Genomic DNA, 19,350 nt, shown 5'->3' on the forward strand with positions numbered 1-19,350 from the left:
TTCTAAAAGCAGCTGAAAAGGTTCAAAAAGCCTCATGAATATAATGTCACCAGAGTAATGTAACTTGTAATGGTGCTTCTGATGCGGAGGCTGCACGAATCACTTGATGCTGCTTGTTTTGGCAAGCTTCTGCATGGGGGCAGCATGTCGTAATTTAATAAAAAAAAAAAATAAATAAATAAAATAAAAAATAAATAACAAGAAAACGTTTAACTACCACCCCCCTTCCCCTCCAAAAAAGAGGAGCTGAGAATTAAATTACAGGTTTTAATTTTATTCGATGTCTGTTTTTTTTCTGTGCTAAGACCATTTTCCTTCTTTGGAGCTAAGAAAGAAATGAAAAAAAAAAAAAATCGCTAAATTTAGAAAAATAACCTAAAGCTGTTTTTTCTCCCTTTGCTTCTACGTTACTCTTTTTTCCATTTGCCTCTACGTTACTCTTTTTCCCCCCTTGCCTCTACGTTACTCTTTTTCCCCCCCCTTGCCTCTACGTTACTCTTTTTCCCCCCTTGCCTCTACGTTACTCTTTTTCCCCCCTTGCCTCTACGTTACTCTTTTCCCCCCCTTGCCTCTACGTTACTCTTTTTCCCCCTTGCCTCTACGTTACTCTTTTTCCCCCTTGCCTCTACGTTACTCCTTTTCCCCCCTTGCCTCTACGTTACTCCTTTTCCCCCCTTGCCTCTACGTTACTCCTTTTCCCCCCTTGCCTCTACGTTACTCTTTTTCCCCCTTGCCTCTACGTTACTCTTTTTCCCCCTTGCCTCTACGTTACTCTTTTTCTCCCCCTTGCCTCTACGTTACTCCCCCCCCCTTGCCTCTACGTTAGTCTCCCCCCTTGCCTCTAAGTTACTCTTCCCCCCCTTCCTTTGCCTCTACGTTACTCTTCCCCCCCCTTGCCTCTACGTTACTCTTTCCCCCCTTGCCTCTACGTTATTCTTCCTCCCCTTGCCTCTACGTTATTCTTCCCCCCCCCTTGCCTCTACGTTATTCTTCCCCCCCCCTTGCCTCTACGTTATTCTTCCCCACCCCCTTGCCTCTACGTTACTCTTTCCCACCCCCTTGCCTCTACGTTACTCTTTCCCATCCCCTTGCCTCTACGTTACTCTTTCCCACCCCCTTGCCTCTACGTTAGTCTTTCCCCACCCCCTTGCCTCTACGTTACTCTTTCCCACCCCCTTGCCTCTACGTTACTCTTTCCCACCCCCTTGCCTCTACGTTACTCTTTCCCACCCCCTTGCCTCTACGTTACTCTTTTTCCCCCCCTTGCCTCTACGTTACTCTTTTTCCCCCCCTTGCCTCTACGTTACTCTTTTTCCCCCCCTTGCCTCTACGTTACTCTTTTTCCCCCCCTTGCCTCTACGTTACTCTTTTTCCCCCCCTTGCCTCTACGTTACTCTTTCCCACCCCCTTGCCTCTACGTTACTCTTTCCCACCCCCTTGCCTCTACGTTACTCTTTCCCACCCCCTTGCCTCTACGTTACTCTTTCCCACCCCCTTGCCTCTACGTTACTCTTTCCCACCCCCTTGCCTCTACGTTACTCTTTCCCACCCCCTTGCCTCTACGTTACTCTTTCCCACCCCCTTGCCTCTACGTTATTCTTTTTCCCCCCTTGCCTCTACGTTACTCTTTTTCCCCCCCTTGCCTCTACGTTACTCTTTTTCCCCCCCTTGCCTCTACGTTACTCTTCCACCCCTTTTGCCTCTACGTTACTCTTTCCCCCCCTTGCCTCTACGTTACTCTTTTTCCCCCTTGCCTCTACGTTACTCTTTTTCCCCCTTGCCTCTACGTTACTCTTTTCCCCCCCCTTGCCTCTACGTTACTCTTTTTCCCCCCCTTGCCTCTACGTTACTCTTTTTCCCCCCCTTGCCTCTACGTTACTCTTTTTCCCCCCCCTTGCCTCTACGTTACTCTTTTTCCCCCCCCCTTGCCTCTACGTTACTCTTTTTCCCCCCCCCCTTGCCTCTACGTTACTCTTTTCCCCCCCCCTTGCCTCTACGTTACTCTTTTTCCCCCCCTTGCCTCTACGTTACTCTTTTTCCCCCCCTTGCCTCTACGGTACTCTTTTTCCCCCCCTTGCCTCTACGTTACTCTTTTTCCCCCCCTTGCCTCTACGTTACTCTTTTTCCCCCCCCTTGCCTCTACGTTACTCTTTTTCCCCCCCTTGCCTCTACGTTACTCTTTTTCCCCCCCTTGCCTCTACGTTACTCTTTTTCCCCCCCTTGCCTCTACGTTACTCTTTTTCCCCCCCTTGCCTCTACGTTACTCTTTTTCCCCCCCTTGCCTCTACGTTACTCTTTTTCCCCCCCTTGCCTCTACGTTACTCTTCCCCCCCCTTGCCTCTACGTTACTCTTTTTCCCCCCTTGCCTATACGTTACTCTTTTTCCCTCCCTTGCCTCTACGTTACTCTTTTTCCCTCCCTTGCCTCTACGTTACTCTTTTTCCCCCCTTGCCTATACGTTACTCTTTTTCCCTCCCTTGCCTCTACGTTACTCTTCCCCCCCTGCCTCTACGTTACTCTTCCCCCCCTGCCTCTACGTTACTCTTCCCCCCCTTGCCCCTACGTTACTTCCCCCCCCTTTTGCCTCTACGTTACTCTTCCACCCCTTTTGCCTCTACGTTACTCTTCCCCCCCCTTTGCCTCTACGTTACTCTTCCCCCCCTTTGCCTCTACGTTACTCTTCCCCCCCTTTGCCTCTACGTTACTCTTCCCCCCCATTGCCTCTACGTTACTCTTCCCCCCCCTTGCCTCTACGTTACTCTCCCCCCCCTTTGCCTCTACGTTACTCTCCCCCCCCCTTTGCCTCTACGTTACTCTCCCCCCCCTTTGCCTCTACGTTACTCTTCCCCCCCCCTTGCCTCTACGTTACTCTTCCCCCCCCTTTGCCTCTACGTTACTCTCCTCCCCCCCTTTGCCTCTACGTTACTCTTTTTCCCCCTTTGCCTCTGCGTTACTCTTTTTCCCCCTTTGCCTCTGCGTTACTCTTTTTTCCCTTTGCTTTGCTTTGCTCATGTTACTCTTGCCTCTCTCCCCACCGGTCTCTCCCCTTGCCTCTCTCCCTCCCCACAGGTCTCTCTCCTTGCCTCTCTCCCTCCCCACAGGTCTCTCTCCTTGCCTCTCTCCCTCCCCATCCGCCCTTCACTCCTCACATTAAAAATCGGCCTTGTGCCTAATTTGCTTGGCGGGGGGAGCAAATAAACACAACCTCTCTTCTTTATATTGTCTATTCTCCCACTTCTCTCCATCATTATATGTATCTAAACAATTATTTGTTGATATGAGAGAGAGAGTGAGAGTGTGTGTGTGTGTGTCTATCCCATTTATTTTATTTCTTCAATATAGTAATCCTTAACCATTATTTAAACATCTTTAAGTCTGTTATTATGTACTCAGGTCAACCTATAATTTATTTGTCATATAACTAGAAGGAAGAGCCTATCAAACCGGCAAGATGACCGGAAACAAGTTCTCGTGTCTCGATTGCTTTACAGTGAACGTAAAAATGTGTGAACATCACGTACTTATCATTTGCATTTTTTTTTATTCACACTTTTCTGTTTGCCATTATTTATTTTTTACACCATATTTCGGCTGATGCGCTCTCTGGTCTTCTTCAGGTGTATTGTTTATTCAGCCAGGTTTTCTTTTTTGGTTTCAACAATCAGCACTTTGTTGTTGTAGAACTAAGGTATAATTCTGTTTAGTTATGGGAGGTCCATCGCCCCGCCCCGGTGCCTTAAAGGGGTTGGTTTATTGCTAATCACCTGAGGTGGCCACACCAAGGATGCTGACCGGGTTTCTCAGGCATTTTTTTTTTTTTTTTTTTTTTTTTTTTTGTAGGTCAGAGTGCGCTGGCTTTGCAAAACATAACTTGCCCATGTGTCCAACCGTCTGAAAAGTTCGTAAATCTATTATAAATATAAAAGTAAACGGGTCTGTGTGTGTGTGTGTGTGTGTGCCTGTACATTTCCTTACGCAATGACTGTCAATTTTCAGTCTACAGACTCGAAATTTGATGTACAGGGTACTGAGATTTGAGAAAATCTTTGTAATCCGTTTTCGGCCAGAAATGTGGCTGTTAAGGGGTCAAATTTTAACGATTTGACCTTTGAGAACTTTACCAAACTCCTCCGCCAATTTTGGGTCTAAACACTTGAAATTTTAGATATAGGTTCCTTGGACATGCATCTAACTTAATAACTTGATTTGAGCCCCAAACAATAAATGTTAAGGGGTCATAATAGGGGTTAAAGTTAAAAAAAAAATTGACCGCTTTTTTTTTTTTTTTTTTTTTTTTTTTTGCTCAACATAGACCTCAAAACACCTGGGCAACGCCGGGCTGAAATGCTGGTAAATAATAATTATTAATAATTCTGGACAAGCACCTTTGTTTTTTTTTGTTTTTTTTATTGTTTTGTTTATGGTAAAGTATGAGGTTGTTTCTTTTTTTTTTTTTTTTTTTTTTTTTACTTCTGAAAGATGTTTTGTTTCCAAAAAAATAAATTTATATGGTTACCGGAAATGGGTTATCATTATCGCTGACAGGATTCCCACTATGAATTGACCTTGTATCTAACTTTGTCGCTGTGGGAGTCCAGTAAGCAAAATCAATTACACTTCCGCAACTGAGCAAGTATAGGGACGATTTTTTTTTTTTTTGTCTTGGAACAAAATGTAGTGTCTGTTTGATGCTAAACTTAATATTTTCTGTCAATTTTAATTTTTTTTACTACAATCCAGAGTGCCCTTTTTTTTGGATGCTGTATTTTCCATATATAATAAACGATTTTGTCTAACTGTCCTCATAGGGAGGCAAGTAAATAAGAACTATAAGGACATGGCTAATTTAAAAAATTTTTTTTTTCTTATGCATTTTGTGGTGTTAAAAGTGCTTTCTTTTAGGGGAAGGTCTTTCTATCAAATTCACAATTGTTTCCCCAGTTGTCTGCGTATCCTGCTCAGTTTTTGCCCGGAGGTGTCTCCCACATACAGCGCCTGGTATTTCCAAATAGTCACTCATTTGCTACTGATCAGGTGATCGTTGCTTAACTTTGATGATCGGACGAGAACCAATGTCAACGAGTTCACATGGCGGGCTATTCTCTTTCTATCAGCCATGGTACAAGTTTTAATTTCTATTTTATTCTTAGTGATGATCGAACCTTCAAACTCTGTCACTTAGAACTGATTATAACTTTATCGGTTACGTCACATGTCAATGTGGATAGAATAACTTTCAAGATGAGAATTGCAGTCCGAATAATCCAAGCAACATAAATTATCAATCTTAGTCTAAAAAAATTCCAAAACTTAACCGGAAGAAAATACCTTTTTTTTTTCTTCGAGCTAGGATCAAAATGTAGTATATGATAAAAGGAACTGTTTGAACTAGTGATGGGACGATTTCAGTATTTTCCCCGAATCTGATACAATTACCGATTCTGTTCTAAATTCCCGATTCCGACACAATTACCGATTCCGCTTTTATTTAGATGACTTTTTTTGTTTGCTGTGTAGTAAAAAAGAAAAAAGAAAAGTTATTTGCGAATATATAATTCAAAATGTATCTTTCCTCTCCTCTGTCATAAATCAGAGTGGGTCAATTTTTATTTCAAATCTGGAGTTTCCGCATTTACTTTGCTCCCACCCACAAGGGCGAAGTGGGGCCAGTATGCTTTGAATATGGGAAAAATTCAGCATTCAAATAAAGGGGCACTTTTGATTGGGACTGCCTCAGCATAGAAGGATTTCTCCTTATCTGGCTTGGTACAGATACTTCACTTTGGAGTGTTTTTTTTTTTTTTTTTTTTTTTTTTAAGGGGATTGCTGGATGTTCCCCCAATTAAAAATCCACATGATTTACTGTTTTGCCCTCGTGGGGAGACAGTTAATGGGGACTGGGAATAGACTGACAATTGTTAATACTAGGGCAAAAAAAAAAAAAAAAAGACAAATTTAGAAATGAAGATTGAGGAAAATGATTACCGAGACTGAAAGGCGATGGGGTGAAACTTAATGAAGACAAACGGAAATAACGAAGGGGAAACGCGAGTTTTGTTGAAGCTTGGATCACATCGTTGTGGCGTTGTTTGTTGTTAAAATCAGTCGATGAGAGACCGAGATGGGGGATGGGGGTAGACAAGACAAGAGGCAGATCGAGACAACAGTCTCCTATCATCACCAGTTGTGTTGAAACCACCCTCTACACACCCTCTCTAAGTCTACCTCGACACTCCCTCCCCTGCCGCTCCAAACTTATCAACCAACCATCAGGCTATATATTTTTTTCTAATACTACAGATATGGGTCTATGCTAAACGTTCTCGTGTTCCGTATTATTTGCATGAAGGACCCTCTGTGTGTTGGCGATACATACATACATACATACATACATACATATATATATAGAGAGAGAGACAGAGAGAGAGAGAGGGGGAGAGAGAGAGAGAGAGAGAGAGAGCGAGAGCAGTCGTTGATTAATAACAAAGTTAGAATTTGTTGCGCCAGATATGAATGGACTTCTTTTTTTGTCGGCTTCCTTTTTATTTCCTTTCGCGTAAAGACGAAATAAAATCGCCAAGACGAAAACTAACGCAACACCAAGACGTCATAAAATCTAACGAGGAAACATGCGCGCGCAAAAAAAAAAAAAAAAAAAAACTAAAAAAACTACATGAATGAAAGTAACCCTCAGAGACACTAAAAAAATCACTTGAGTACTGACCGAAAAATTGACAAATAAATAAAACGGGAAGTCACACTTCAAAAACATTGAAGAGTCAAAATTATTTTTTAATTGTCGCATATTGTGAAAGCATAAAATAAATACCCCCCTCCCTCCCCAAGCAAAAAACAGAGAGCTCTATTCATTCATTTATTGGCAGATTGATTAAACATTGATTCATTCATTAAAAATCTAGATTGGTGGCGACAAACACGTACGCAAAGGACAGCATCCGTGATTTTTTTTTATTGTGTAATGTTGAACATCACACTAAAAAATGGATTTGTTATTTCGGTTCTGATTTTAAATAAACACAATCAATATTATTGGACATTACAATCTAATTGGACATTGATGTACAAAGAACCACTTGTTTTTTTTGTTTTTTTTTTTTTGTCCGTAAAATAAAAAAGAACTAGAAATATTATTGGGTCGAAAGAAAATCGATGAATGAGTCGGAGAGAACAACAAAAACAAAACAAATTTTAAATTCGACAAAAATACGAAAGAAATTACATCTGTACGATTGAAAAAAGTCACTAAAATAACTTACCTGTAAAATAGCAGTTTTACTTTTAAAGACTTAATTTTGTTTTTCTCTGAATTAACTTAAAAAAGGTGTGTCAGTCAAGAATTGAGTCATTTCCCGTAAAATTACACGCTATCAACTCTCATTTACGGACTGGATTTTGAAATACCTACGCACGACAACACTTAATTGTTTATTGTTTTCTTTTTTGCCAAGTAACAGTATTGTCTCTTTCTTCCCACAAAGAAAACAGAAATAAACGCTTTATTTGAGACACGGATAATAATAAGAACGGATTACTAATTCTTTTTTTAGTTGCTTTATTTATTCGCACGGATTACACGTCTACTGGATATTTTATTTATTTTTTTTGTATTCAACTCAACTTCAACAGCTGGTCTAAAAAAAAAAAGAAAAAAGTTATTACTATTATTCAGTGGATATACACGTCTTTGGATGTTCAAATTTAGTTACGGACGCATAAAACGTAAGGAGTAATATATATATATATATATATATATATATATATATATATATATATAATCTCATCAAATAAAGAAAAAATAAATATCTTTTTTTTATGGCTAGACTTCCTTCGATGTTACGCATACGTTTGCATTTTTACCTTCCCTTAAACTGAAAAAATATTTTAGGGCTTATTTCAACCAGCCGTATAAATAGTAGATTCAGTGTTTTCGTATAAAAAAATCTAGGAGCAAAGTGTAGTATATGCTGCTACACTTTCTAAAGTCCTTATAGACTGAAAAGATCTTCATTTTTGACACAATTGACAGTACCCCCCCCCCACAACCTTGTTTTTCACTATGCCCTCGTGGGGAGCTAAATAAATAGGAACATTTTATATATAAGATATACTTTATTATCTTTAAAAGGACAAAAATCTGATTAAAAACTTACGAGCTTTTTTTTCTCTTAGGAATCGCAAACGCAAGATATACGTTAGTTAGCGAATCCTTCTAGATGCAGGCAATTTAATTTTTTATTTTAAATCCCAATTCAGAGTGCTCTTTTTGGGGAACTGAAACAGTGAAACCGAAACAAACACCCATACATTAAAAACCGCTCTTATGCCTAACTCTGCCCTCGTGAAAGGATGCAAGTTAATATAAACTAATAATTTGTGGCCTTCGGACAGATAAGATAAAAGTGTAGAATTTCTCCTGTTTTCGGTCGGATGAAAAGAAATCCTCCTAGACTGAGGCAATTAGAATTACAAAAAAAAAAAAAAATGCCATAAATTTAGACAGCCCCATTTTTGGGAAGCTGGGCCCCTATCCTCAAATACTCAAACCGACATTGTATCTAACTTCCCCTTTTTGTGGGGGAGGCAATTAAATAGGGGCAGGTTTAGTTACGAACCAACCAAGGTAAGGTGCTGTTACTGCTGTACTAATAGGCTATATATTCGTTTCCTAAATAACCTACTTAGTAGTTTGAGTGTCAACGCAAGTTCGTATACGTAGAAAAACTGTAAAAACTAACGTAACTTAAAAATTAAACTAATTAGTATTTATTATAGAATAGAATTTTAGGTTTATGGAATTATTTTTCTTTTCCTTTATATAAATTAAACTTTTTTTGCCTCGTGCCGATGACGACCCACAACTGATTTTTATCGGCTTGTTTACGACCTAACATTATTTTAAGACGACTAAAGAGATTTATTAGATTGGTAATAAATCAATCAACACTTTTTTTTTTTTTTTTTTTTTGCCTGAGGAGATTAAAGCTACTGGCGCCGGTAGTAAACATGATTTGTTCTCAACATTAAACGACGAAGGGAAACCGAACGAAAAGTCTCTTATTTATTTTTTTGTAAAATTAAAAAAAAATTGTATGTGTGTGTGAAGTGACCAAAAATACTAATATTAATGAGGACAAATTGCTGGTTCCGTGTAGCCTAACTAGTTTTTCTGTTATACTTGTTTTTATTTCCTTTTCTTTCTTCTCTTTGCTCTCTCACCTCCCCATCTTCCTTTTCCCCTCTCTCTCCAATCTTCCTTTCCCCTCTTCCTTTTCCCCCCTCTCTCTCCCATTTTCTTTTCCCCTCTCTCTCCCATTTTCTTTTCCCCTCTCTTTCCTCTCTTCCTTTTCCCCCATCTTTCCTCTTTCTTTTCCCCTCGCTTTCCTCTCTTTCTTTTCCCCTCTCTTTCCCCTTTTCGTTTTCCCCTCTCTTTCCCCTCTTCGTTTTCCCCTCTCTTTCCCCTCTTCGTTTTCCCCTCTCTTTCCCCTCTTCGTTTTCCCCTCTTCGTTTTCCCCTCTCTTTCCCCTCTTCGTTTTCCCCTCTCTTTCCCCTCTTCGTTTTCCCCTCTCTTTCCCCTCTTCGTTTTCCCCTCTTCGTTTTCCCCTCTTCGTTTTCCCCTCTTCGTTTTCCCCTCTCTTTGTCATATCATTTTCTTCCTTTCTTTCCCATCCCCCTTCTCTTTCTTTCCCATCCCCCTTCTCTTTCTTTCCCATCCCCCTTCTCTTTCTTTCCCATCCCCCTCCTCTCTTTTTCCCATCCCCCTCCTCTCTCTTTCCCATTTTTCTTCACCCTTTCCCCTCGCTTTCTAATACGCTCTTTTCCAAACACATTTCTCTTTAGCTTCAAATGTGCTATAAACTCTCACTTCCACCCGATTAGGCAACATAAATTAAACTTATATATATATATATATATATATATATATATATATATATATATATATATATATATATATATATATATATATATATATATATATATATAAAATGTGTGTGTCTTTAGCCAAATATGCCGGGTTAACATTGTTATACGCCGCACACACGTAAGGTTTATTATTTCTTCTATTAATTGATGTGTGTGTGTGTAGGTTATATTGCTAGCCTCGTCTCATACTTAGGTTGTTCGGTATATATGTTTCTTGTTACAATAGGCAACCTATTTCTATCATCATCGAAAACACGGGCAATGTAATGTCTTTGTCACTTTTAGCGTATGAATCTCCTAGTTGATTTAGGATATAATACTAATTGTTATTGTCAGTGAGCGATCAATAATAATGACTTGCGTAAAAACTCCCCGTGAGTAAAAGGGATAATAATAATAATATTCTGTCTTTAGAGTACAAATATTTTTGAGAGCAAATAATAGGAACTTTTTTTTTTTATATGAATATATTTATTGGAACAATATTTGCAAGATAGTCCTCGTTTTTTACCGTAAAGTCATTGTCAGCTAAATAAATAAATAAATAAACCGATTGTCGAAGACGGTTACGAGAGAATTCTATTTATGATCTCTCCTCTTTAATTTTGGAACACTTTAGCTTGAAATGGTCGAAATTCTAAATTATTGACATCCAGTGACACACGATCGGACGATCTTTTTTTTAGCGGGGCCTATGGAAATTCCACTGTGTTCACTCGGTCAATGTTATAATTTACTGTCAATAATCATGATGTCTGTCGGGGTCAATACTATTATGAACAAAAGCAGACTCTTCTCCCGTCAAAAATAGATATCATCGTCAACTAAATATTCTGAATCGGTCTGTTTAGAATTGTAACACTTTAATCCTTTCTTTGTTATTTTTATTTATTTATTTATTTATTTATTTATTTATTTATTTTAGAACAAAATGTCACTTTGAAATGTATTGATTTAAAATAATGCGGGAATGTATTATCTGAGTTGAGAAAAAAATTATTTTAAAATGGATAAAGTCGGAGGCTTTTTTTTTTTTTTTTTTTTACTATAGCGACTGTTATTTTTTTCTGAAATGTATGTGGAATGTTATAACATACGTGCAAACATGAAATTGTATGAGGATATTGCATAGATAATAATAATAATAATAATAACAACAACAAAAACAGGAGACTAGTTTACAAATATAGTATGTACAAAAAAAAAGATAGAACTATTTTAGTATAATCAGATTTGCTAGTAGAGGTCGTTTATATAAAACATACTGGGATCTTCACAATAACTTTAGGAAGCCAGTCAAACAAACAAGTTTGCACAAAACACTCTCGGCCTTTAAATACAAATCTACAGTAAGTTTCATGGATTCTTATACGTCTCACAAGAGATGAACGCGGACCACTGATGGTCGTCCCATTGACTTTTAAATTATTTATATAATTCTCAAACTCTTTATATCTCTGATGGGATAACCTCCCTCCTCCTCCTCACCCTTCCAGATGGATGAAGACAGCGGATATTTTAGTAGACGGTCTAATGAATTCCGGTTACCCGCACACCATTCTTACGGCAACCATTTTGCCAACAGAAAATCGGGTTGCCATTGTTTGCAGCAACGGATTTGCTGCCATTGTCATCCGTACACTTATAATGGCTCCCCTCGAACTTACGAATGCTGTTATACCGAGTCCTCAATTTGCGACAATGACGGTCTAACAACTTCAGTAACATCAACGACTGACCCACAATGTAGCACGGCTAGTAATCATGACTGTCGTTGCAACAATAGTATTTATGATAATAATAATAGTATAAATATTAATAACATAAACGTTGTCGGCAAAGACAGACACTGTCCTTATTATTACGACTATCATCATCATCATGATCAAGACCATAAAATAAATTCATTTACGGATTCCCAGTCATACACAAAACCAAAGCAACACCAACAAAAAACTTGGAATGACTGTGACCCCCAGAACAACAATCCTAGCGATACAATACCAGCGCCTCACTCCACAGAACTCTTCTCTCACCCGCCATCAGTTTGCCCTGGGAGCGGTTTGACTGCTACCACCAGCTCAAGCATTGGTAGCAGAGGCAATAGTGCGATTTTGTGTAATAATAATACGCCTGCTTCTAGTGCGGGTTACCAGAGCAGCAGTGGTAGTCTGGCTGGTCGGGCGAGGTTCTCTCCCAATGATATAATTAAATTGGGGTACAAAGATCTGCTAAGACACCCGGCTTTAAAACGCTTCAGTTATGGATTCCAGGACGAGCAGGAATTCGAGGAATTTAAACAAGACTTGAGAGATTTTCAACTATCGAAAAGAGAACCGAATATTGAAGACGTTCTCTCATCTTCTTCGTCCAGTGGATATTGGCCAAATTCTCGGAGTTCGTATACCAGGCAAACGTTTCCGGATAGCGAGGGTGGATCCAGAAACACAGGTAGGGATCTCATCGATAGTCGAGATAGCTATAATACTCATCATCGCCCCCATCCTATTCCCATCCCTAATCAACGTGACGAGAGTAACTTTTGTAAACTAAAAAAAGAAAGCTGTGATCATGACTATAGCGGCGGTAGAAGCAGAAGAGACGTAAAACGCAGCATAACTTTTTCCAGTTTTAATGCTGATAAGTCTGGGCGAATTCCAGGTACGGACATTTTAGAAACCCCGTTTTCGAGCAACTGCTTCTCTTCTGTCAGCCCGTCGAAGTTTTCGCCGACTTTTAACAGATACTCTCCCCTGGCAGAACGCGGTGGTGGCGGTAGCCCCTTCTCGTCTTCACCGCTCTTACCCGACAATAACACAAAACAACAGGTGTCTTCTCTGTCCGTAAAACGACATTCGCCGAAGAACTTGCCCTCGTTCAAACACCTCACGCCATCCGTAGGAAACACGTCGGGTCCACATGACATGTTAATGGACTTTTTCAAGAGTGACGAACACTTCCAGGAGTTTGAGCGGGAGTTTGCGAATCTCGGTCGCGACTTCGATGTGTTTAATCGTTGTCGACGAACCGAAGATGCCGACGGCGACGGTAATCGACCTGTGTCTAGGGGCGGAATTGAACCCGGCACTTCTAGTTCCGGGTCTGCAACACCGATCCCCATCCCCATCCACATCGATTCGCCCAGAGGGGGAACTGACCCTTCTGGATCTTGCACTCCAATCCCCATTCAGGTTAATTACCGATCGGGTGTTGGTAGCAGGGAACCCACACCCAGGTCGGAGCTAATGGTGTGTACAGGGGACGGTAGTAGTGGGGGTGCTAACCTTCGACCTGCGAGTGACCAAGTTGGTAGTTTCTTCCATAATGACGATGCGTTCTCGGACTTCTTTAATAATGACGAAGACTTCAAAGAATTTGAGAGAGAGTTCGCCAATTTCAAACTGAAGCGACGGTCAAGGGCGTTTGCAGACGATTTCAACCGTCGATCCAATTGTGATTTAATCGCAGATCTCTTCCCCGGATACGAAGGTCACCCCCCTCGGGATATACGAAGTCGCGGTTCTGCTAGCGATTGGGACTATTTATTCAATAAAATAAAACGCAACAGTAATATATTTGCCGAGCCACCGAAGGGTTTGTCCGATAAAGATTCAGACGGAGACTCGTCCGTCTTCCTGGACGACGACAAAAGGACGCCGACATCTCAACCACTGCCGCCTTATTCAGAAAACCCACCCGAAAAGCAATCTCGTTCCCCAAGAAAATCCGTCGAAATCGCCATTCAACGTCGTCCTCCCCTCCCGGCGTCGCCAGCCCGACGTCATTCGCCTGATGTTTCCCGGAGTCCAATACTCAAACAGAAACCCCTCGAGTTGAAAATCGAACACTTTTCATCTCCTTGCTCGTCTCCTACGTCTTCCCCGAGGACACCCGTAGGTGCCCCGTTTGCACCCAGACCTCGAACAGACAGTCCTCTTTTATTGCACATTAACGAGGATGATTTACGCGACTCCCCCTCTATCAGACGGGTGTTGCAATTCGATCAGTTTGATGAAAGCGACGAGGAACCTACAACCCCAACAAACTCTAACCAGACAGTGTTGCATATTGATGAACCATCCGCTAACGATGGTGGTGATGATGGCGACCATATTGTTATTGAACATAGGTTTTCTGAAGGGATCGCCACACCCACGACAACTATCACGCGAAGACGGAAAGGCTCCTCTTCATCGTCCACCTCAGAGAGGTCTGCCAGTCCGGCATCTCCTCTCACTGTGAGTCACCAAAACAGTCAATCGCAACAGCGGTATAAAGTTCACCCGAGTTCGGAATTAACGGACAGGCGCCGATTTACGGACCCTTCCAGAATTGCCCCCGACTGCACAGGTGGCAGGGATTCTGGACCCGACACTAGTAAGCAGAACAGGTTTTCGACTGCGTTGGAGTTTTTACACGATGCGAACGCTAATGAATCTGGCGCCAATGCTAGTTGCCAACATAAACCACACGATAAAGGTAAGGTGAATTTAAAAGAAAAAAAAATTATATATATATATATATATATATATATATATATATATATATATAATTTTTTCGTTATTTTTCCTATATTTTTTGTATATTATATTTCAGATTTTTTTTTTTTAAGATGGGGATTGATTGTCTTATTAGGACTGCTAGTCTCACATTGAATGTTTATATCTCAACGTTTCGGTCGATGTCCCCCCTCCTTATTTGCCCCCTCACTAACCTTCAAGATTCTCGAGTTCGATAGACAAGACGCGCCTGAAAAAGGTCGGGGCTTGCATCGGTCGAAACGTCGGTGATGAAAACAGTCGTACGAATAATCCAAATAAATGATCTGTTATTATTTTCAACTTGGTGCTTCTTTACTATTTGACCCGCGCACTAAAATATTAACGTTATTTAGAAAGCTGTTCTTTACATGGAGAGGAGGGTGTTTTGTAACTATTCTGTTAACTATTTGTAACTATTCTGTACTGTCACCTAACAATTTAATTAAAAAAAAAAAAATCGGGAAACTTAAATTACTTTATAAAATAACAAGTAAATCTAATACCGTCAGCAGTAGTAAACTGAACTACTATTGCTACTACTACATTATTTTTATTTATTTTTTACTTGGAGTAGGAGTCATCAAGATCCGGAGGCTACTTTAGGATAAGGGTTAAGTGTTAGGTAGATGGTGAAACAGTAGCAGCATGTTATCATCATCATCATCATTTTGTTTTTGTTTTTTTTATTCGAACACGTGACTACTAGGAAAATGGAACTGTTGAACTTCGTTTAACAACGGAACAATGTCGACCGAATAAAAAAAAATAAAAGTGAAAACTATGATAAAGATCAAGTTGTTAGGATTCACCCTCATTTCCCACTCAGAATATATTATGAGGCAGGTTATCCGTGGGATCTCTCTCTCTCTCTCTCTCTCTCTCTCTCTCTCTCTCTCTCATGGAAATCGCCCCAGACAACGCATGAAGCCACTTGATGTAAAGAGCTTAAAAAATATCACTACTTCAAGGTCATAAACTTGGCCAACGATAAGTGTTAAATGGAATAGATTCTGACCTAGAAAACAGCAATTTTTCCCTCTTTGTCAGAAACATCGCCTATGGAATGTGAAAACTAAAAGAGGGAAAAAGGAGTGAGAGTCACGAGGCTGCCAATTTCTACGAATGTAGAGCTTTTCATTTAAATACAATTTTGGGCATTTATTACTACAGACAAACCGAAAAGTGATCAACACACACACACACACACGGTGACATTTACTGGGTAGGTTTTTACCATTAATTTGTGTTAGTTTTAAGCGATTATCGAGACCCCAAAGATCACAACTCATTTACGCCATGTTGTTGTAGTCCTAACTTAGCAACTCGGTACTATTTTTTTCAAATTAAATAAACGCTTTAAAATAAGTTTAAACTCTAAAAACTTATCGAGATAGGTAGAAGAGTATCTTGTCCTATTCTTGCATTTGATAACATTTGGTCGTTATATATATATTTTTTATTTACCACGTTTTCGGTTGCTCGAATTTTTTTGTCAACACACTTACGTGCACGTGTTCCAAGTTGAAAAGCGCTTGGGCGTAAAAAGTACATTTGTTCAAACTTGATTAAATTCATTCAATATGTTCACGTACACGCGGATTTATCATTAACATATTTATTTGAACGAACACACACGACTTGAATGCCTGCTGGAGAGAACTTGAATGCCTACTAGACGCTATAGGTGTGTCACTGTACAGGGATTTCTCCGGACCTGCCTGACATGAGGATATTTTTCTCTGCAAGTTAACCTGGCGAAATATTCCAAATAATATAGTTATTTGCGGCCTAAATAAGATCTACTCGGTATGGTTAACCCATACTGGCGATTTCGAGGAATGGTGCACTTTCTCCAAGTGACGTTACCTTGTAGTGCTGTAAAGTAAATGAAGACGTTAAACAAAACCTCTTTCCAAGGCTTTTATTGAACAAAATTCACAGCTACTAAAGCAAGAGAGAAAGAACTCAGTCTTTTAAAGAAAAAGGAACGCGTGCAAAGTCACGTGGCGAGAAACTGAATTTGGGCTTGACCTTTACTTAACTTAAATGGAACACGTACATCAAATCTGTTGCCAAGGCCGCTGGAAAAATGGTTGGATCTTTTTATCGATCCAGTAGATATCTCACTGCTGATACAATTCTCTATCTATATAAGAGCCAGGTACGTCCAAGGATGGAATACTGTTGCCACATCTGGGCAGGAGCTGCTAGAAAGGACTTGTCCTGCCTTGATAGAGTTCAAAATAGACTTCGTAGCCTCGTAGGAGATGTCCTTTTCTCTTCCCTGCAACCTCTATCTCAAAGAAGAGATGTTGCGAGTTTGTCTCTGATGTATCGTTATTTTCATGGAAAGTCTATGGTCCCCCCCCCTCGCCAAACTTTCACAAGAAACACTCGTCTAGCTGAAGACACTATCAATAATTCCCCCCACTCGTTATCTGTGCCTAAACCTAAACGTAGATTCCATGAACAAAGCTTCTTTCTTAGAACTGCACGCCTGTGGAATTGTCTTCCGTTTCCTGCTTTCCGGCTGACTACAATATGGTTGTCTTCAAATCTAACGTAAAGAAGTTCTTGATGAGCCGTTCCATATAAGTTAACAAATTTACCGAATTGATTACTATATTGTCCAATTTCTACTGTACACTCTTTAACCCTTATCCTCGAGTGGCCTCTTGGCCTTGATAATGTGATGATGCCTATGTAAAAAAAAACAAAAAAAAACCCAAAAACATATCTATTCTATTTTTTTTCTAATAGTAAGAACAAAACAATTTAAATGAAAATATAACATAACTCAAGTAATAACACGGAGCTGGATACTCCACCAGACTAGAATAATTCTTGTCTTGGAATCCAGTATGGCTAAGAGATCATAAGATATACTTAATATATTTAAATGGTCAATTGGGGGGAAGGAAATAATGTTCTCAACTTCTTTCAAAACTCAGTGTTTGAGATGAAAAGGAAAATTTTACTTGATCTCTAATTCTCACAGGAATCAAGTGTTTGCCCCAGAAAGGGGGGCCCCTTGATTTCCGAGAACTTCGACTGAAGTGAAATGAAACAATTTCATGTACTTTTTAGAAATATAACCACTTTGTTCTCGCTAGTTTGTATTCATTTTTTAAGTATATATTTTTAGAATGTGGCAGATTTTTATGCTGCACCTCATATAACCATATTGCTCATATTAGTGGAAAATAAAACTACCATCAGTGTAAAAAAAAAAAAAAAAAAAAAATGCGTTAACATTGTTGAGGTGATACTCCGTCCCCTCCATTTTTATCCCCGTTGTGAATTGTCTCTTGCTTTCTAATGCAATAACCTGTTATTGCGTTGAACGAAGCTTTAACCCTCCCTCCCCCCCCCTCTCTCTCTCTCTCTCTCTCTCTCTCTCTCTCTCTATATATATATATATATATATATATATAGAGAGAGAGAGAGAGAGGGTCTTGAAAGTTTGTTTAAATAAAAAAATTGTCCTTCGTTGGAAAATTTTGTCAGTAAGTCAATTAATTTCGTGAATAGTTTTACTTACTTGAACAAACAATAATACCAATGTTCTTAAAGGGATCATCAATTGTTTACTATGAAATACTGCTCAGGGGATTTAAAAACAAAACCGTATATTAAATCACGGCTCCCCAGCAGTGTTGATCAAGCACCCCCCCTCTCTCTCTCTCTCTCTCTCTCTCTCTCTCTCTCTCTCACACACACACATCTCGCTCCAATATAACAAATTAGGAACAAGTCCAACAAAGTTATTGTGAAAATGGGGATCGTTGGTTATCCTTGATCAGTGGTTTTGGCCAGAATCAGTACAGTCACTACAATAACACTCGGGACAAGATCAAAGTGTAGTATCTGTTCTCCAGATGCTGCACTTCTATTTCTTGTTCTTTCGGTGGAGGAGAAATCCTTCACGACTGAGACAATTTTTATTTTTGTACCTTTTTTCCACGTTAAAAAACGACCCTGGTGTCTAACTCTGTCCCGTGGGGAGGCATAGTAAATAGGTACAATAACACATTGCTACTTTAAAAAAAGTCCGTTAAAACTACAAAACAAAAAACAAAAGCCACCAGACTTATATGTCGGCAGGATTAAAGGAATCTATCCGACTTTCGTTTTGTTAATACAAATTGTATTACGATGTTGACCAAATCGAAAACTGCTTTTTAAACACACACACGACTTCACCCGTGCACTTGAAATACTTTCGAAGCAACAGTTTGAAGGTTTCAGAATCATTTTCAAATTTCGCATAACAACAAAAATCTAAAACAAATCTATAACAATGAGGTTGGGGCGTCTAATATTATGCTGGAAAGAAACTGTTTATGTCTTGACGTTTGGAGCCTTTACACCGTCAAGTGGAAATTCATTTCTGGCTAGAATTAAAAGTACATTAGCAAAGATCAAGTTTTATAGTTCAGTTTAAAGAAGGAACTATATTTCTCGAACGAGTCAATATTGTATGAATTAACGTAATTTTTCTTGGTATTATTGTAGACTAACGCTCTCGGATAAATACCCCCCCCCCCCAAAAAAAAAAAAACAATGACCTTGCGCTTGTGGGGAAGCAAGCGTGTGTGTGTGTAGAAAGAGACAGACAGACAGACCTTGAATTTTTATTTAGAGCATAGACAACAATCACTGCAACGAATATTTGACATGGTGAAGTTACCGCTTATCAAGGCCCAAGGGCCACTGGAGGATAAGGCTTAATGAGTATTGGGTAGACAGTGGGATATCATCGTGGTTTGGTTATATGAGGATGACTCAGCAAGAACTTATTTACATTGGGCTTGAAAACGATCATATTTTAATCAGAGAAACAGCTCCACAGACTGACAGTTCCAGA

The 19,350-nt window shown here is 39.7% G+C and overlaps 1 protein-coding gene across 10 annotated transcripts in view; it reads left to right on the forward strand.

Annotated features, from left to right (window-relative positions):
* The first annotated feature begins 11,108 nt into the window (after positions 1 to 11,108).
* LOC145252764 (uncharacterized) overlaps positions 11,109 to 19,350 on the forward strand; it is a 282,722-nt gene continuing 274,480 nt past the window's right edge. For 2 of the 10 annotated variants that reach the window (XM_080112659.1, XM_080112664.1), the window contains exon 1: positions 11,109 to 14,421. In XM_080112659.1, coding sequence (XP_079968785.1) covers positions 11,439 to 14,421 — 2,983 coding nt within the window. In that variant the 5' untranslated portion in view covers positions 11,109 to 11,438. The remainder of the gene's footprint in view (positions 14,422 to 19,350) is intronic. The other 8 variants (XM_080112667.1, XM_080112668.1, XM_080112661.1 and 5 more) reach the window with 7 other exon arrangements.

The sequence above is a fragment of the Euprymna scolopes genome, chromosome 29 (genome assembly GCF_053919585.1).
Source record: "Euprymna scolopes isolate OS-2025 chromosome 29, ASM5391958v1, whole genome shotgun sequence".
NCBI lineage: Eukaryota > Metazoa > Mollusca > Cephalopoda > Sepiida > Sepiolidae > Euprymna > Euprymna scolopes.